Genomic DNA, 21611 nt, shown 5'->3' with positions numbered 1-21611 from the left:
AAGTCTTTGGACAAAAACATACTTGAAAAACACTGTTCTGCTCATGTGTCATCTAAGGCCTAAGTTTTATTGACTTTGCAGATTTTTGCTTAAATGCAGGTTGACTAAAAATAGTCAGCCTTAAGATTCCTTTTCAGCTGCCCCTAACTATCTGGTTTCCAGTAGATTGAAGAAAATTGACTATATATGTATCTTGTTTTACGAATATGGATGCTGCAAATTAAGATCCTTGTTGTGCTTGGATTGCAGGGGAATGTTGCATTTTCTGTTCTACCTGTGTGCCATCTTTATTTTAAATATTAGGGCACTTAGAAGATTTGGCAAACATAGCCCTTTACTTATGAAAATCAAACATGATTATATTTTTTGTTGTTTGGAGGGGTTTTTTACTCTAGAGTTCTCATGCAAAGTGGAGGGGCTTACAGTAATATTTTTGCTTTGCCAATTAAGATTATTATATACAGATTTAAATTAAGGAAGAGTTTTGTTCTATCAATAAACATTGCTGAAAAATCCACAGTGTATTTTCCAGTGAGAATTGGCATGATTTTAAATGCAAGGCATATTTGTTGTGAACCATGAACAGTCTTTATGAAACCTGAAGAAGATTTGTGAAAACAGCCTGTAATAAAAATCACACATGCTTCATAAAACACTACTTGATAGATATCACTTGCACCATTAAGAACTAAACGACAAAGGATGTAATTTGAGTTCTGGCATACAATATTAATCGGAAGGCTTTAAAGCATCTTGCTGATGGCAACTATGACAACATGACATTGAAGAATTACAAACTGGAGACATCTATCTTAATCAGATTTTCAAAATAAATGCCATAAAACAGAAAGTTATGTTATCTATCTTCATAGGGTCACATGTACAGGGTATAGCTTTTCAGCTTGTTTATTCTAAAAATATCAGGGACAAAAAAGTTTGCCTTTCAAGTAAGTTTAAAGCTCAGTTCATATACTTCACAAAGTTTTTGGGAATAGATTAGTAACTGGTACTTCTTATTTCTGCAGCAAGGTTATAAAACATTAGGGATAGCTGAATTATTAAACAGCTGAGAATGCACAGGTATTATTAGTATGAAGATGTTGAGGGAAAATATTATGCTCAGTGGATGTGAAATAGAAAGACAAAGTTACAAGTGTACATTTAACTTGGAAGTGTAATGCTCCTGTAGATAACGCAGCTGAAAGACGTTGGTAAAAGTATTTTTTCTTCAGTTCCTAAAGCTTCCAGCTGTTTTTTGCATTACTTGTTTCTTTTTCTTCTTGTGTATATTTAACTGGTAAAGAACAGTGTCTTTATAAGGTGTGGGAAACTACCAACATGTACTCTGTGATTTAAACATCAATGTTGCATGTTAGGGACTATCCTACTGCGCTCCAGGTAGTTCCAGCTACTTCTCTCATCGTCTGGTCTTAGAAAGACACCATATGTGAACCATGGGATCACTTTGAGCTTCTCCACAGTCAAATAAGTCTTTCTTCCCTTTCAGGACAGAAGTCTTTTTTTCTCTTTAAAAAGTAAAGTCATGTTTGAGTCTAAAGGAAAACATGTAATATAAATGAAAAAAATAAGGTTTTCTATATTATTTTTCTCAAACTTAGAATCATAACCAATGCAACACAATCTTTCAGAGCTTATCCTGCATTAAATTCACTGGTAGTTTCTCACTCCCGGGTAGCTTTACAGGTTTCCAGACCCTACAGGCATTGTACTGATGAGGAGACAAACACTGGCTCACTTTGGTCAAGCTACTTTTTCCCATTTTATAATAGTATACACACACACAAGGTGCATGTCTAGATCAAAGTGTCACTTCTCCTTACACTTGTCATCATGTATGTAGCACAGGAGCACAGAGTGGCTCAAGATGAAGTCAGCAGCAGTGGCTATGGGTTGATTCTGTTTCTATGTCTATGTTACCTCAGTCCCTGGGTTGAGTGTGGTTTGGATCCTTAAAGCAGTCGGCAGAGTAAAGCCAATTTGGTTGTGAATAACACTAAGCAAATACTTGAGATTAACCACAAAATAAGCACATACAGCAAATTTTCTTAAATTACACCTGTTGCTTGTAGTAAATGATCAGAAAGGAAACTGAGCCTTGCACACACTGGCAGGAAAAACTGAACTGAAGCAGTAGTTCATTCAAAAGACAGATTTGCTGAATTACAAATGAACACTTAAATACTCAGGTTTTTTCTGAACACATAACCTTCTTTAAGTTTTCATTAATTAAATACAGCTTCTCATGGAAGTTGCTCCCAGACCAGAGACTTCTGGAGTGATTGGTTTTACTTGCCCACAGGATCCCTGAAGCAATGGCCCTAGCGGTACAGATAGCCTGTCTTACCCCTCTGTAACCAGGTACTTCAAAAAAGAGCTCATTTGGGAGCTCTAGGAATAATTAAGCCATAATACCCACTCTTTTCAATTTGCAGGGACTTTTGAGGTAAATCCCACTTCTGCTTACAGTACTTTTGGAGATATGACCATATGTCAATTAGGTAAAATTTCAAGTCCATTGAAGGGTTTTATTGAGGAAATCAAACCAGTTCTTATGGAAATTACTTTTTACTGCTAGTGCAATCAAGGGCTAGCAGACCAGGGACCAGTGACCTGCAAACAAAAAAAAAGTTGTATTTTTTGTTACCAGATTTCTAAAACATTCTGTCTACTCCAGATTCTTACTTCTAATATTTATTATGGAAATTCCCTTTACCATGACAGAGACTTTCCTAAAGAGAAAATAGAAAAGGAGCAGCCTGACCAGAAGGAGTTAAGACCCTTGTAGAGATAGATATTGAATAGCATTTTATTCACATTTGAAATGTTTATAACATAATGGAAGACTTTGCTTTTGTGTTTGTCATGGAAACTCTAAGTTCACATTAGTTATACATTGTTTAAAAGCCTAATCCTTATCAAATGGAATCACCTCTCTTTTTCTTAGTTGAGTAGCTAGCTGATAGGTCTCAGTGATCTATCTGTTATAGAAAGATTATCACACAAAACAAATTGCTTTTTTTCATGGATACTTGGTCTGCTTTTCTGCCTCTGAATTAGCTCCTTTTCCCCGCATGGCTGTAGGTATCATAAATGTCTCTCCTTCTATGCTGTTTAAATTCTGTAAGAATTAAATGATAAAATTAATTAAATGTAGATTACTTTTTGCAAAATAAAAGAGAAAAAGGTTTTGTGAAAGGCTACAGAGCTGCATACAATTTACCTCTGCAATTGAAATGGCTGCTTTGCCTCATTGTGATTCCCTAGGGTAAATAACAATTTAAATACGTTTTGAAAAAACCATGTAATTGTAGTAAGACAGCTTTCAGCCCAATTTCTTGTGTCTTTTCCAAGTTCTGTACATGTGGTCACACGTGTAACTATCTGATGTTAACTTACTCAACAAATACCTCAAAAATGTGGGGTTTGTTTGTTGTACCTGAAGAACTTTGACAGACTAGTTGCTGGGCCAGTTTTAAGCAAAGTTTATGTTTGCTTCTTGCTTCAGAAACCTTCTCTGTAAGATGAATGGGATTTCTCTACAGTCATTAGGTCTAGACCAAACAGGAAGGTTATAATTAAAACTTAACATTTTTATACATAAGCCTACCTGTACCTACCCATATCTGCTTATTTTTAGTGTAAATTAGGCACTCCCATTTAGATTAAATCAATTAAGATAGCATTTAAAATCCAATTCAAAGCAAAGCAACTGTATCTCTCTGGAATAGTTTTTAAGTATTTAAACCCAATTGTACTTTATCAGATTTGAATGCTTTTTCTTCTAATAAGCTTCTTCTAATGGTTTGTTGTGAGGGAGCTGGCCCAGTCCCAGGGCTGCTGTTTCTTCAGTAGCCAGGGGAAGAATTATTTCCCTCTAGGACTTCCGTTTTCCAACAAACTGGTTGATAGGGAGGAAAGAGGAGTTGCAGGGTCTTGACACTCAATATTGCAGCACATGGAGGGCTATTATTACAGGGAGTAATGTCCAGTACTGCAGAGTTTATGAGGTACATGTCGTGTCATCCCACTGTCCTTATAAACTACTTCAGTAGGAAAAGCAAGAACTGGAACTATTCTGGCAGTAATGCTGATTTCTCAGGAGAGCTGTGTAAAGAATCACTTAATATACATGCCTCAGTTTCCCTGGATTTGCAGTGAGAATATTTTCAGTGTCACCGGGATGTTGAGAGGTTGTTACTCTGTAAGACCAATAGCTTTGTGTGAAAACCTCAGTAATACTGAAAGCTGTTCTTTAGCTCTTAACTCCATAAGGAGAAAAAAGGGAATCTGGATCCAGCTTAAGAATTGAATTCAAACCATGACTATTGTGATGATTCTCTCTTCCTCACAAATCAGTGGTACAACATTAGGGTTTTGTTAGAAATTGTGTAGCAATCAGAAGAGCTGTGTATTGGGAAAATCTGGCAGACTGAAGAAAAGATCCAAAAAGCAGTCCTCAGTGATCTCTCATTCAGAATGCCAATGTAGGACAGAGGAAATTCAGAGCATAGATTTTAGCTCTGTTGATTTATGGAAAAACTAACCTTGTTAAATGCACCTCTACATGTAGCTTTCGCACAATTAGAAAATAAATAAATCATTCCAGATTTTTCAGGCATTTTTGAGGAAGCTGTAGACTCCCTGCCAATTGAAGCCACCCTCAGGCACAAGAAAATGTCACTTGTCAGCATTCTGAGGACATAGAAAGTGGGATTGGAAGACAAGTGATTTTTGCCAAATTGCACTTGCTGTGGCCTTCTAGCCTCTCTTAATTTCTTTTATATGTTCTTCTGTATCTTCAGTGTCTGTAATGTTTATATGTTATATAGCAGAAGGGCCTTTTGGTTCACAGTAAATTTATAGGGAAATAGTCTAAATCCCCAGTAGTGGCCTGCATAGCTGACCTATGGTCTGACTAAACTAATTTCATTCTTTCAGCATATTTTCAGAGTAATTATTAAATCTGTGCATTTATTTCTGGAGTATATAAACACCCCTTTAGAGAACCTTCAGTAGCCGTCTTCCTCATGGGTAGTAGTGTGTGGGGGAAGGTCTGAGATCTACCTGAGACAAGCCTGGCACTCACACCCTCCTTTGTGCAAGAGAACAATAATGATTAATCCTCTGCTTTGGCTTTAGCAGAGAATGGTGCGAGACCTTTAGTACTAAAAATGATAGACTGAAAAATTGATTTTCAGCAGAGATTGTAAATGAGAAGAGAAATTAATGAACAAGACGACTGTCAGAATAACATTTCATAGCCAGTAGGAGCTGCAATGGAGGAGGGTTTTGCACTGATCATGGCAAAACTGTCCAAAAAGGCTAGGCAGGTAGGAGAATCTAAAAGGGAATAAAAAAGAAAAGTCTGATCATAAGGACAATTTTAATTAATTTATCTATCTGATTAAAAACAAATTAATGTATATTACTTCATTCCATCCTTTTTTTATTTTTCTGTAAATTTTGTAATTAATTTGTGTAATTAGCAATTTATATGGAGATATTTGCATATACGTGTGTGTAAATACTTATACAGACACATGTGCACGTATATAATTTTTTATATACACATGCACCTATATGTTTCAAAATATAAGACCACAGTTAATTTTGCACCAGCTGATAAATATCTTGCTATTTAAATCAGATACAATTTTAAGTAGACATGGGGAAAATTCTTTGCTCTAGTGTTGGTCTGTTAACTTTCTTTAGCTGGCTTGTTGAAATGTGCCTTAAAGCCCTTGATAGTGATTGTAATCATGTGCAGTGACAGCCTTTGTGTCAGTGTTGGTGAGGATAAAGCTTATCAGCTGTATCCTTTCTGGACTGGAATTTTGCATTAAAAATTAGGGATTTGGTGTTGAAAATCTCACTAGCAGTATAAATGCTGTCATTCTTTTAATGAGAGATTCAGCATTGCTGTTGTTTGTGACAAAAGTCATGTTAACCACATAAAATCACTGGAAAGAAGAATGTGGTTCTCAGAAAGGAAATTATTCCAAAGGCTTGTTTTTTTCTGTCTATTTCTTAACATTTTCATGTTGCCTTATGTTCACAACCTGGGAAATTGCTCAGAGTTAAGTTAATCTTGTAGCAGTCACCTGTAAGTTATTGTTTCAACAGAAATACTCTTCCTGTGTTCTCTGTACCAGAGTTTTATTATTGAGTATGTAGAAATTTGCAGTTATAACCAGATCCAAAAGGGAATTGCTTATGGAAATCAAACGACTAATTTAAACATCTACCTGAAAGCTTTTGCACTGTGAGGAAAGTGCATGTCCTATATCTTCTGCTGTGCTTAAGAATTGCATTTATATTATGAAGTATGTTCTGATACGTTGGTGTAGGAAATACATTAGAATTTGAATTACATAATTGTTAAGTGTTACATGTTTAAATGTCATCAATCATTGCTAAATTGTGGTAAATTAAGTGTCGAGGTTTCTTTCATTTTGTGTGCATTGTGTTGTAAAAGGTTTGTCCTATGTTTATGATTTATTTGCCACTGATTTTATGGATCAGATTGTTAAAACCTAACATTGATGGAGGTATTTGATTGCAGGTTTCGCTGTTTTGAGGTTTTGGTTTTAAGCTTTATGGGTGTCGTGTGCTTTGGTTAAGTCAGAAAATATTTCCTTTTGTTATGATGGCCTGACTCTCTTATCACCTGTGACTTCCTCCAAACTGTATTTATATTGCATGGTGTGAAATTGGAAAATCTGTTCTGTGTGTGTTCTAATGGATGTGACGGTCATTAAGTATATGAGTCTTCTGACGTTCTAATCAGATGTGAATCAGTCTGTTAAATATCCATGAAGCAACATCTGCTTCACAGAGTGACCTTCTGCTAAAGAATACTTAGCATCTATTAGCAGATCATAGTGCAGATCTGCCTTATTTGAAATGCACTAAACTAGAGTAGTCTACTGCTGTTTAGCAACTAGCTTGTAATAATTTATTGCAGTTAAATAAAGCTTAAAAAAACTCCATTAAATAATTATAGGGATTATATGCCTTTTGAAAACCTTTGTGTTCTACTGAAATTACCCATTTAATTTCAGGGTTGGTTTGTTAAAAAAAACTGAAGTCTAAAGGCACATTAGGGGATCTGTCAGATGCTATTTTCTGTAGGTGTTAATAAAACCAGATTAAAAAAAAAAAAAAAACTGAAACAAATTAAAACCAAAAGCAATTTTACCATCTGTTGTGTATTAATTAGAACTTGGTGTATCAAGGGTAAACTTGCTCTTACAGAATGTCACTGAATGTCTGCTAATAGAATAATATGCAAATATATTAGATGATAGGATTATATTGAATTTCTCGTTCTGCTTTGGTTGTAGCAAATGTCAAGATGTTGTATAATGAACTTTAATTTTCTTTCTTCTTAGAACAACCTCCAAATAACCAAGGCCAGTCGACCCTGCAGCCTTTGCCACCTTCTCACAAGCAACATTCAGCACAGCATCACCCATCCATCACCTCACTTAATAGAAACTCACTGACAAATAGGAGGAATCAGAGTCCGGCCCCGCCGGCTGCTTTGCCCGCCGAGCTGCAAACCACACCTGAGTCAGTCCAGCTGCAGGACAGCTGGGTGCTTGGCAGTAATGCACCACTGGAAAGCAGGTAATTACTTGGGTACTACTACATACAGACTGTGGCAATGCTAAAGAAAACATTTAACTGAATGTTATGCAGCTGATACTTCCCCTTATTCAGCAGCAAAACTGAAAACTTTTCAGTCCTGAAAAATATGTCCACACTCTAAAATCCTCAGTGACACTCTGCTCCCTTACAGTCCTGTTCCAGAGTAATTAGAGTATTTTAATTTTTCCACACAAGCATTTTCCTTCCTGTTCATAATCTGTGACTTTTGCCTGTTTGAAGAAATTTCTTGCCTTGCTTGCCAGAAATGTGTCTAATATTACTGTCATACAGATCAAATGTCAAATAACATTCAGTAATAGTTTTTAACTCTGGTACTTGGTGTCTTAAAAGAAATACTTATGTGAAGCTAGGTGTTTTTAAATGTGGCAGGATTTGGTGAGACAAAAGAACTCAGTTCTGGTGTAATGATTAATTTGTCATTGATAACTGGCTCTAGGAAAGAAGCAGCTAATATGAAGGGTGACATTAGCTTTTTTACGTGCAGAATGATCTATAAAAAAATTGATAGGACTTACTGGCAAAGAGCTGAATTTACCTACAGTGATTAATTAGTACTCATGTAACACTCAATCAGCACTAATTTTTTATTAAGGAATGCCATAATATTCCAATTTAGTTATTAAACTGAGCATTTATTACTATATTGAAGTTGACAGTAATTCTTGAAAATCTTTATTAAATCGCTTCAGTTTATTCTATGAATTATGTTTTTTAGCAAAGTAAAGATGATTTTAACTAATTTAAAACATACATGACCTTAAGGTTCTCTTTTAAGTAGTTTTTAGTGCTATAGGTGTTTCAGGCAACTCCTCTATTAGTTTGGAATGCTTATTCCTTTTCTTAGTTTTCTTGGACTCTTCTGTGCTGTTTATGAGGCATAAGCACTGTGGAACAGCATTCCACTGAAGAGATTTCATCATCATAATCAAACTTAGTTCTTTAGGGAATAGTTTTCTTATAGAAAAAACAAGTTTGTAGTGGGAAAAAGGATGTTTGATGTTTTTCTGATACTAGTTAATCTTAAGTAGACAGGTAAGGTCTTTCATGTTTGCTTCTATTGCCATACATATTTTTATTGTCTTTATAAAGGTGTAGGACTACTTGAATGAGAATGCCACTTCCAACCTTAAGTATTTTTTGCAGAGTGAAGTCTTTCCATATTTTAAATATTTCTGATGACAAGCTAAGGGTATTTTGAGTGTACAAGTTTTAAACACTTGTGAATGAGGTAAAATGTAAAAATTTCATGTGAAAGCTAACAAAGCCCTACTACCATGGTTTTTCTGATAGTGTTACTTGGTTGGAACTCTGGAGGTGTTGAACCCATCTTATTTGTCATTGATTTTTCCCCTTTTGTTTAAGGTTCCCTATTGAGTGTGATTTTCAGGCTCAGTGTCAACTATATTAAAAAATTTGTGTTAGGTCTCTTCCTTCATCCTTCTCTTGGACTAAAAAATGTTGATTTCCTCTTCGGTAATATTTTAGTTTATGCTTACTGTTGGGGGTTTTTTTCTTCTCTATTTTTTTTAAATTTTACTTAGATGACAGCCATTTAGAGGTAGAGAATGTGATATATGTTTCAGCATATATACACAACTATCTTTCTTGCTCTGTAGGCTCATACTGATGAGGGGTGGCATAAAAATGACATATAATTTGCTGTCGTGTAGCTGGAGAGTGAATTGGCTGGATTTGTGTACGTGCACGTAGGAGAGAGGGATATATTTGCAAAGCTTAAAGGAGGTATTAGTCCCTATCACTCTGCAGTAGTAGTGAAAGTGATTTCAAAAGATATATATTCTATAATATTGGATTCAGCTGTGTTTTTAATAGAATATACTGCAATTTGGCCCTGTGCAAAGTACTATTAACAAGAATCAATGCATTTGTGTGAAGCATTGCTGTTACTGGCTAAAAAGATGAACTGTGAGGTTACAGATCAATGATGTCCAACAGAAACTCCAATTTACATTTTTTAAATATAAAAAGACTCTTTGCTTAAATGTTTATGAGGACCTAAAACTAACTTGAATGAATTGATTTATGTGATTGCTTCTTTCATTTTTGATGCTGTCTTTAAATGACAATGAGATTACCAAACAGAGGCAGAAATTGTCTTCCCTCTATTTGGGCTCAGTAAAATCTACAGTAACAAAAAAATAAAATAAAATATATATAAAAAAAAAGTAGAATAATGTTTCCTGCAGACTGCAGGACCTTTCATTGTTCATGATCTTTACTATTTTACTGTTCCCTAGACTGCTGTAAGTTAGGTTTATTTGTAGATCCAGTAGATCTACTAGAGGATCCAGCACTAGAGCTCAGTATGAACTTCTGAAGAAATCAAAAAATTTTCCATTTTGTTCTTTGAATTACTGGTTGGACAGCCAAAGTCATCCAAATATATGACTACATGTCAGATATCTGAATATGATAAAAGATGATTTAGTAATTAAATATTAGTAGGTTTTTTATTATCATTGAGCTTTAAGGTTTTTTTCACCTATTAGTTTTAATAATGATTTCTTGAACACCAGTATCAGTAGTTACATTCTCATGACTTTGAGTTCTGGTAGGACCTAAATTACTGATATTTTAAAACACATAGTAAATCATTTCTTTAAATACTCTCTCTGTTAAATATTTGAATGTGCAGAATTTTTCTAATGCACAATCAATTATGCATGTTAGAGATGCACAGAGGAAAAGTATGTTAGAACTCATAAATTTGTAGATAAAAATAAGCTGGTAGCATCTCTTAGTGCATTTCCTGGGAAGTATTTCATAAATTTTAGTCATTGAATGTAAAAGATCAATTTGTTGGTAAGGAGAAATTTACATATTCCAGTCAAGGACTAGATCTCTGAGAATATTACATAACTTTATTCAGAATCTGTGCTAACATGCCAGTGAATCAAAGAAGAGCTTTGCTTTTTCTTACTAGATTTGCTGCAAAAAACACTTCATTTGAAAGATGGCTGCATTTTTTATGATGGACTGTGAATTTTTTATAGAAACTAGCCAAGAAACTAACATGTTTTTCATAGTTTACACAGATACTACTTAGTCTTCTCTTACCACTTAGTATTAAAAGTAGAGTCATAGGAACATTACTGTATTCAGATACCTAGCTACTTATCTTGCCAAGAAAAAAAAAGAAGATATTGGTTGAAGAAATAGTCGATGGCTGGAAAATATTTTAGCATTTTGAAGGATTTAATTAAAATACTGGAATACCTCAGAAATAGTATAGGCAAAATATTTTCTGGAATGTGTTATTTCAAAACTGTTCTGTTAACTTGATTCAAACTTCATTTTAAAATGTGAAGACTTCAGAGACTCCTAAAGTGTGATGAACATACATATATGTCATTGTTGGGGTGGACTGCTAATGATCCAGTTGTCTTCAATATTGATTAAGGTGTGGAAAGGGTGTTGATAGTTTCCAGGGAAGTTTTAAATCAATTTGTGTAGAGGCTGATTGATTGTCTGCAAAAGCACAATGTTGTTGGAGGTTAAGGCTGCTGAAACCATCTATTTTACACATTCCACCCACTAAAACGGTGCCTGGTTTAATCAAATTCAATGCTATTCTAGTCCATAAGTCTTCCAGGTTTTCACACATGGACTTGATTAGAGATGTTCATGGTACAAAATAAAGGCAGAAACTGGGGATGGAGTTAAAGTCCTGCTCTTCTGAAGATCCTGTATATCACTGTGGGTGTGTCACATTGCTGATCTGCGAGCTGAAGGAACAGGACTCTGCTTAGACTGCTGAGAGCGTGAATGCATCTGAAAAATTGACATGCCATAATTATGCAATCATTATATACACACATTAGAAATTAAGTATTGTTTTCAAAGACTGAAGTCAAAAAAATTCTGTTTTCTTCTGACATTCTCTCACTGTCGGGTTCTCACTGAGCATCTGTTTGAATCCTAAACCACCAAGCCCATATGCTTATAAGCTTTCTTTGATGTCAATAGTGTCTTACTTTAGATTTTTGCTGATCCCTCTGGCATCTTTCCTGCTCAAATATCCCTTGCTGTCACCCTAAGTACTTGGAATTTGATCATGCTGTGTATTTTGTCCCCTGGCTCTTAGGCAAGCACCAGTAGTTCAGAATTCAGTAGCATTTGCACAGTATTCCTTGAGTTTTATCATTCCTGTTTTCAGAGGTACAAAGCCATTGAAGTAAGAATGGACCCAAGTATTTTTCCCCCACATTAATCATTCCCTGGTTTAGACAGGACAAAAGAAATATGCGGTTCTAAACAAAATCATAGTGGCTTACTTCATTTCTCTCCCTCATTTCCTCACTGTTCCCTGAGAGAACCAGGAACTGTGATGCTTCCTTTGCCTCTCCTGCTACTGTGCATTGTCATTTGCAGAACATGAGATCCCAATTCACTCTGGTAGCCAGCCCTTTGCATATTTTTCTTGCTGGCTAGCTGTGCCAGATAGCCAGCAAGAGACTGTCTTTTAATAGTCTCAGTTCAGTTTTATTACTTCATCTCTGATCCTGCCTCATTAAGTGAACAACATCCCCCACTACGTACTGCTCAGTCCTTAAGCCTGCCTTGCCACAGGCAGCAGTCAGGAGTTTTATTCAAGGACTTGCACATAAATGAGGGATCACCAAAGGGTAGTGACCACCTAAAGGCAGCCTTATAACACTGTCTTCAGGTTACAATCCAGCGTGTAGTTCAGAGGACAGCATGGAAGGCAGATACACATTCTGTTTTGCACAAAATAAGTTACACAACATAATTAGTATATTTTTTTTTGTGGGATCATCCCGTTTTTTAATTTGAAATTGCACCTCTAATTTCATTTTTTTGTATCTTTATGTATAGAGAATTAGAAAGTCAAGCAGTCCTTGCAAATGGTCATGACAACCTTATAGAGATGGATGTGTTTTCTCCAACATATCACGATAGCAGTTATGGGTATGTGACTCTTAAGTGTTTGCATGATGCTAACTATTGACACAGAAGACAAAGTATGATTTAAAAAAAAAAAAAAATTGCAATAGGAAAACATCTGAAACAAACTTACTCATCCTTATGTCTGATTTTTTAAAAATTTGTCTAAGTAATTTTTCATACTGACTCACAGTAAATACAAAATGGTAAACTTTTGACTGCCAAATCTTGCTTGCTTTAAGAATACAATTGACATTGTATTAATTCTCTATGGCCCAATTCTGCAGGCTGTTGCAAACTATTTGCATGATTACACATTTGCCAGATCTGATCCTTAGTTTGTAATGCATTTACTACTTGGCAAGTATTTCTTTTAGAAATATTATGACATATTAATATAGCATAAAGAATGAACAATCAAAGAATTTAACAAGAGTTACATACCTAACCTCCAATATTTTTACCAGCTACTTTGAGATTGCAACTGCTGATAAATATGTAACTCTAAACAGAGAATTCCATATAAATTAATATTTCAATTTAAGTAAAATTTCTATTTTGGAATTTTTCCATATCTACTTAACTTTGTCAATAACCTGTGTTGAATTTTTGAACTGTTTTGGCATTCTTACGCCGAATCAGTATAATTCGTTTCTGACCCACACACACAGAGGAAGAAAAACCCTGACAAAGCAGTACCATTTCTGAATTGTTAATCATAAATTTACCTTTTTTGTTAGTTTGCTTAAACTCCACTAAAAATTAGGTTTTTATGTCCAAATTCTGCTTTGCTAGTGGTAACTCCTAACTTCATAAAAGGGACAATGTGCTATATGATTAAATGAGATCTGCAGTTGCCTACTAATTAATCTGTAATATATATTGACACAGTACATTGATCTGCCTCTCCCAAAAACTCTTAAGCTTTCACTTAGACACAAATTAAAATCAACAGCAGGAAGAGCATGGTATGTTAAATTCAATTAGTCAATCATTATCAGCAAACTCAAAGATATTGCAGATATTTGCCAGAAGATCCCAATATATTGCCTTCAAAGTAAAAATGTAAGCATACTGTATTAAAATAGAACAAAGCCAAATATTATTGTTCCCTGTAGAATAATTACCTTACAGTGCTGGTGCAGATGCATAAATGCTGTAGCAGAGGTAATAGAACTGCTCCTGGTTTATGTTTTGTGTGTTTGTAATGGGATCAACAAATGTAAATATTTTAGCAAATTGAGTATATTATATGAAATTTCTATTAGTTGAGACTAATTCAGGTAACAATACAAAGAAATTTATCTTATTTGTAATCCCTTCATTTTTAAAATTATGCTAGCAGGGATCATCTCCTGGTGTGAAAGTTGTCCAGAGATAATAATACATCAATTCCAAAGCATAATAGATTTGAGACTGCAACATGCTATCAGCATGAAGATTCAGTTTATCAATGTCACTAACATACTGCGCCACAGCTAGAATCATTATATATTTGTTTCTTTGTTTTCATGTCATGCATGTATTACATTATGATATACTATTTCTTCATTTGTATGTCTTACAGAGAGAATATTAATATAATGAATTTGACAATTTAGTGATAAAAAATATTATAGAAATAGACATTTTACATTGAAATTCTAATGTTTCATAGGCCTAGACTTAAAGAATAGTTGTTTATAGCTTTGAGAGATGTATTCACAGTGCATTATTTATATAAGACAACTGGAAAAGTCAATGTATTTTAGTGGTATGTATTGTTGGCTTTATTCTTTTCTCTGCTTTACAAACATATATTAGTGTACCTGTTGAAAAATCAGCTTTGTTTGAAGTAGGAAGTCTGTTTTCCTTTTACCTAATCTGATAGTCCTATTCTCAAAGTTACCTAGGTGTCAAAATCTGAAAATATGTAAGATTCACTATCAGCAAATGACTGTATTTACTGATAGTTAAAGCTTTCTAGTGTTTTCTATTTTTATATTTTTCTGTATTCTGTATTTTCTTTTTTCTAATGTCATCTCATTTTTTGAAAATTTCATGCTTTTGCAGGGTTTGAAAACTTCCTGTTGTATTTAAGTAGGAATTCTTTGCAAGGAGGCTGATATGGGATTTTTGTCACCTGTTGGAGAGAAAGTTCAGGAGGGCTGAGTTTAGGACATGCTGTATTAAACTTAATAGTGAGAGAGGAGAAAGCTGAAAGAGGCTGAGTACAAAAGAGTTGGTGTCCAAATGGGTAGATGGAGGTTGTTGGTTAAGCAAGGTGGGACAGATGAAATATTAGAGGACTAGAGGCTGAATATCTGGGATGAAAACGGAGATAATTTCTTGTCCTTTACTGCTTGTGATTATTTGTGAATCCGTTTGAATTGTATGCACCTCATTACCTATAGGATTGACTCAACATGGGGAGAAACCTTGGCTACTGTCATATGCTCTACTAGTGACAGAAGCCAGAAATAATCAAAGCAAAGATTTTCTATCTGTGATGGCCTATGCAGATGAGAAAGCTTTCAATATGATTTACATAATGCAGCTCTGGGTCTCCCTTAAACCATATTTCTTTTTTAAATACTCTCCATGTTCCTTTTGAACATTGGAGACATTGAGCAATTGTTCTCTTTCAGCTTTATGAAGATTGCAAGGGCAGTAAAAAGATTGGAGGAGTAGCTGTGCTCTGCATTCCTTTGATTTTCTGCTTGAAAAGTGTAACTTATTCAATATTTAAGATAGCAACTGGATAAGGTTTGAGTGCCTCATTTCAGAGACAACTTTTTCTGTCTCTGTCTTGTTAGGGATATGATTCCAGAAGAGCAGAGAAGATAAGGAAGTGTAATACAAATCCTTACTGCTCACATAAGCATTTCAGGTCCTCACTGCAAAATTCAGATGTTTTCCTCTGCTCTCCCTTCCTTTGTAGAGAGGAGAACTGTAATAGCAGGAATATTGTATCAGAAATACAGAATTCGGTATAAGAAAGTGCAGTGAAGGGCTGCCAACTTCACTCCCAACTGCTGCCTTCTTCACAAGTGAACATCACCAACTATGTCACTTATTGTAACCTAGGTGGAAGTCTGTGTAAGTACTAGTCCTCTGAGAGACCCAGAGGAAGCCTGTAAGGCAACAGAGCTACTTGATATTTTTTCAGCAATACATAGATCTAGTTTCACTCTCATTTGGAAAGTAAGTAGTGAGACAGTTCGGCAATGAACAGTATGAGTAGCTACAACTGAGCCAGGTTTCTTCCCTTGTCCATGCAGCACAAGGCATTCTTTGTAGTGGACTCTCTTGCTCATTTCTGCAAAGTGTGGCTTAGCATTGTTTGTTCCCCTTGTTCATCTTCATAGAGTGCAGCATAGCAGAGACAAGCACAAAAGAGCAGGCTTGGCAGAGCCATCTGATCATTCTGGTTCTTTTCGTCCCAGATATGCAGAAGTGAGCTCCTCCTTCCCTGGGGTCCAGAACTAGCAGCCTGAATATGAATTTGCAGAATCAGTTAAGAGGATAACAGGTGCCCTCTGCATCCTGTAGCACTATATTCTTTCTTGTACCACCCAGAAGGTAGAGGTGATGAAGAGGAAGATTTTCTCTAGTGCACCGAAGGAGAGGAAGTTTGGGGCTTTTGTCAGTATTTAGTCCTTCAAGTTATCATGTCCTGTTGACGTTCACAGCAGACTGGGACACTGTCTTGTCTGAATTGCTCTTTGAAGCTTCAGCGGCAGGTTGCTGTGCCTGACTTCTCCATTCCTTCAGCAGCCATCAGTGCAGGTGTAGCCTGCAGGAGCCAGACATGAAAGAGCACACAAGCAGTAAGGAGGACACTTTAGCCCTAGCAGGACTTTTGTTCTTTTTTGGATGTCAGTGTTCATTTTGCTAAGAAGGCAGGTCCTTGGTGTAAACCCAGCCAAATTCAAGCAAGTGTTGCCATATGTAAAGTGCTTTTCTGAAACATTTGAATAATCTGGCTAAAGAGGCTTATCTCCATTTCCCACAGATGTTTCCTCAGTTTTTACATATGGATAGTAGCTCTCTTCTCTTTCTTTCTTTCCCCCAAACTTTGACCATCATTTCATCTGTGATCTTGAAAGTTTTTCCAGGATTGTGATAGCATTAATAATGATTCCAAGGAAACAGAACTTCACTTTTATTTCTTCCTCAGATATTTTTTTACTGCAATTCTGCCCAGAAAATAAAAGAAGACAATTTCACAGCATAACACAGTTTCTGTGCTGGCTTGGAGTTATGTTAAATGCAGCCATATGGTTCTATGGAAGTCAGTCATAAGCCTGCGCTAAGGGCAAACTTGTAGCACCAGCTACAAGGTTTCATCTCAGAAGAATGTTAAAAGAAGATGAAGACAGGCATAAAGTGTTCACAGAGAAACAAAAATCCAATTCCTGCTAGAGCCTGCTGGGAAAGCTTATCTCATGCATCAATGAACCAGAGTTCACATGAAACCTAGCCAGTAATTTCTGTTATCTTTTACATCTTTCCTATAATGTCAGCCGGCAGAGATTAATCTTTTCTTTCTCTCTGTTTCCTCACCTCTGTGCAAGGAATCATATTTATTGATGTGATCTATCCATTAGTGAATCGGGCAGAGCTCTCTAATGTCAGGTGGCAGGTGAGGGTCATGGTCTCTCAGAGAACCCAGTCCAATCCAGCATGAATAGGGTCTGTCAGCAGAGAGAGGGCACACCAGTCAGTAGCTGCAGGATTATGATTGATCGCGATCTTGGACCACCGTCTTTTACACGTTTAATGGTTTTCTCCTTGTTCTGACAGTAATGTATGTCATAGAGGTTTTGAAACAAACAAAAAGCATGGTAACCCATCCCAGGAGGGAAAAATTCAGCTGGTTTGCGTTCAGGAAAGTCAGGGAGAGACAAAAACAAAATCTTAAACGAGAGAAGCTGGAGCAAACTAAAATAGCTGCAGCAGGATTTATGTCTCTTTAACTTTCCTAAGATTAATTGATCTCTTTGTATGGAAATGGCAAATAAGCTGCTAGGTCTTTGCACAGAGATAGACATGTACTATCTCTGCATGTGTTAGTGATGATGTATTTGAGGTTGAGCTCCCAAACCTTAGAGATGTGTTCTGTGTGAAAGTCTATTCTGCCCATTTGAAACATTAGAAAAATAAAAAAATAAAGTTTCAGCTACCCTTATGTCTTGTTAGCTTACATTGGCCTCCTGGTGCTGCCAGACTTTTGTAGAAGGTTGCATTATGTTTTTGAAAAGCATAATTATCGATTACTTCTGTCTCCAGATAGGTGCATTATGAATTGTGACCATTTAGGGGGGCAAAAATCTGGTGTTTTTAGGTCAGATGAGCAATCACAGGTTTTTTTCATTATGAAACAGAATAGTTAACAGTTTTTATTCCTAGAGATTCAACAATACTATTATATTAAACATCAAACCCAGGTCATTAGGAATACTATTGAATTCTAAACAGAGCAATTGGGTCCTGATACAGAAGCATGTCACCAAAATAGAAATTCACTGAAATTTACATTTCTCTAACTTGCATTCACTCAAAGTGCATTTGATAGAAGTTTTTTTCCACCTCTGGAGCCTTAGGAGAACGCAATTCATGTGTTTCTAATTCCAAGTTTCTAAGGTGTAGCTATTACCTCTTGTGCCTTGGAGTGAATCCAGGCTAACAAATTGAGGACCTTAACAGAATGCATAAGACATTTTACCTTGTCTTGGTTAATAATGTGTTAATTCATGTAATAATATCCACAGATTCAACACACCTTAGAGGCAAATAGATAATTTTTAATAGAGTTAGATACTGGCAGATTTGAATTGGTTTGGGGGGAAGATTAACCTGTGCTCCACAATGTGAAAATTGGTGTGCTCATTTCATAAAATATTTAATTTGTGATTACTGAAAAAAGAATGGTATTGCCTTAGCTAGAAGAGTCCAGTAAAGTACAGTGATCTTTTGAGTCAACAGTTATCTCCTCTTCTGGTGATTGTTATTGTGTCCACAGTTTTTCTCAAATTGCAAGGGCAAGAGATGAGTCAAATAAAACAGATTAATGGAGTTTTTGTTTACATGAAATAAATTTTAGAGCATCCCAGATATATCTAAATATATGTGGATATTTTGCTACCTAGAGGTAAAAGAAAAAAATGCAAAAAATGTTAAGGATAGTTTTTCTTTCCTCTTTCACCTTTCTTCAAGTCACTTTCCATTCCATCAACTTCCAAATGTCAGTTTTGATTTATTCTGCACTGAAACAACAGGTATCTGAAAATAGTGTTTCTCATCTTCATAGCTGCCTTTGCCTGACCCATAAAAAGCCTAAATTTTGCTTTTTTGCTTTAGGCAATTAGTTCCTAATGCTTTTGTGTGTTTTACCCTAAAAATAAAGTGAATCAAACAGTAGTATTATAAAAACTTGTCTTTGTGTACTGCGGGGCAAACAGTACATACTCATTATACATGAACGAGGAAATAATCCGTTGAATTTAAATTGAAATTGATAGAAGAAAATACATTTTGATATAGTGCGTGTTTAGCCTGCAGAACAAAATGCCACAAGACATCAGTGAGAGCATGAGTTTTGGACTGTTTAGAGAAAGAGCAAGCTATTAGTGAATAAACAGACTGGAAGGCATTCATTCCCTCCTTTTCTACTGGCCACATTCAGACAGGGTGTAGTTCTTGATGGTCTACCCTACTACAGTAATTCCTGTTTCTACTTATTTGGTTACAGTTTTACAAAGCTTTAGTTGTAACTGTTCACTGGCAAACAAGTTACCTCTTTCTCCACAATTTTTGGAATAAACTAACTTTCCTGTTGTTCTGCATATGCTTCTAGGAATCCTACCCATTACACTGCTTTTTAGACGGACACCTCCATCAGAAGTACAGGCCAGAGATCATTTCTAACACTGGATGCCTTTTATAGTGCAGTCTTCTGAGTATTAAAGCTGTTCTTCCTCAGTTGTCTTCTAGAAGTGGGTTGTAAGGATCGGAAGAGCCATGTGAACTGGATCGCCATGGAACTGACCAAACATTGCATTTAGAACAGCGTAGGAGACAGGGCTGCAAGAAAACCTGTAGTGCAGTAGCACTAAGACATTTTTCACTGATTCACAACAGAATCTCTCTATTCAGAAACATGATCAAATTAATAGATTTATTCTTCTTCATATTTTTCAGATGATGTTAATGTACAATGATACACTAGATCCAAAGATTTAGGATGAAATGATTTAGGGTTTTTAAACACATATATTCTAAATACAATTTTAGTCTGGATCAGTGGTATTATAGCTCTTAAGATGAGGAGTGTTTAGTTCTTGTATGAATAAGGCCTAGCAATATTGACCTTTATTCTTTGATAGTAGACATCAACTAAATAATAATGTTGCACAAAATAACAATAGCTGCCATTCAATCTCATTGACAGGATGATAAAATATGATGCATATTCTGATGTACTCAAAGTACAGAACCATTTTGCTGGGCCTTTACTCACAATTCCATATTTAGTATGAGTTTTGTGGAAGTCCTGTGTGACTTTTAATATGGTGTGACATACTTGCCTTGTGAGTCACCACTCTATTGGCAGAGTTGCACTGTATGAAATCATTTAAAACAGAACTAAAATGCTGCCAAATATTTTTAAATTATAAGGTAGGCTTTTTTACATTTTCCAAGTATTACAAAGCATTCTATATACATGATACCCAAAATTATAGAAATTATTCTTTAGCAAGGTGAAGCAATTTCAGCTTAAGCTGAAAAAGTCATGTATCTAATGTGAAAATTACATTAGGAATGTTAAAATTATGCAATAACTATTCAAATTGAGACCAGCTATTTATAAAGTAATGCGTATTATTCCTTTTTGCTTGGTGATAGTTCATTTATATAATATCTCAGCTTCTGGCAATCTGGAGTCTAGGGCTTTCCAGATGTGTTTATATAATATTGCATTCATTGATGCATAGTATCCATTTTCTTCTAAACTGCAGTCAAAAGTTCTTGTCATCGATCCTTTCATGAAGAAAGTTATTCTAAATCATTTTTCTGTTGCTCGACACCTGGCTATCTTACAGTAAAACTACTTGGACTTCTGGGCTGAGTCTTACTCTCCTTGAATATTTTGATAGTTATCTCCATTTCTATAAAGACACAGTTTTCAGTTCACTTGATATTTCTCCAAATTCAAGGATAGTTTTTATCACTTCTTTTCCCCCTTCTGTTTTCCTGTTTACTGAATTTACTGGAGAATGCTTTGGTTTTATTTTCCACAGAGGAAGTGGCAGCACAAAGAAAATCTGATTTGCTGTGAGCCCTCTCCCCACACGAGTGTGAGAAGGAAAAAACCATCTGCATGTTAGCCAGTACACACTTGGTGTGCTTAAAGAGTACTGAGTAAAATTAAAAACGTGATTATTTTACTTTTACTCACATGCTTCTGTTTTGTGAGCTGACTCCTTTGTGGTTTGTGACGCTGTATTTCTGTCTTTTCTTATAAGGGCAAAACCATTGTGAAATAAGGGTACTTCCCAACTGTCTTTGCATCTAAAGATTAGTTTATGATATAACTTTGTATTTTGTAGTTTAGATTTGTTAGGTACTGAATACTTCCACTTAAAATGTTAAGATTAGCTACATAAGATAAGATAGCAACATGTATTGAAAAAGTTGGCAGAAATACATATTAAAGAAATGTAAAAGTAGAATATTATTTGCTTTAAAAGTTGAATTGATTTATTTAATAATACAGAACTGGCTTGTTTTGTAAAATATTAACATGATTCACTGAAGTTTTGTACTTCATAGCTTAATAAAATATTTAAAGTGCTGCTTACGTGGAGATCTAGCCAAGTGCATGTTATGTGATCAATTTTGAAGGGAAGAGATACTATTGCAGATGCTATAAGCTCCCTATGAGATGAAATATGGTGTAATTTCCTGTAAGTCAGTGTCTGGTCAAGTAGTGCAAACAGTTTAGGCTTTAG

The 21611-nt window shown here is 35.4% G+C and overlaps 1 protein-coding gene across 50 annotated transcripts in view; it reads left to right on the top strand.

Moving 5' to 3' along the window:
* Positions 1-21611, top strand: part of TENM3 (teneurin transmembrane protein 3) — an 843796-nt gene that overhangs the window by 699128 nt on the left and 123057 nt on the right. For 38 of the 50 annotated variants that reach the window (XM_086889918.1, XM_086889906.1, XM_086889899.1 and 35 more), the window contains one exon: positions 7413-7650. In XM_086889918.1, coding sequence (XP_086746044.1) covers positions 7413-7650 — 238 coding nt within the window. Of the gene's footprint in view, positions 1-7412; positions 7651-12549; positions 12643-21611 lie in introns of all 50 variants that reach the window. The other 12 variants (XM_086889895.1, XM_086889894.1, XM_086889892.1 and 9 more) reach the window with 1 other exon arrangement.

The sequence above is a fragment of the Cyanistes caeruleus genome, chromosome 5 (genome assembly GCF_971803275.1).
Source record: "Cyanistes caeruleus chromosome 5, bCyaCae1.hap1.1, whole genome shotgun sequence".
Classification (NCBI taxonomy): Eukaryota; Metazoa; Chordata; class Aves; order Passeriformes; family Paridae; genus Cyanistes; species Cyanistes caeruleus.
This window is presented reverse-complemented; position numbering and strand designations above follow the sequence as displayed.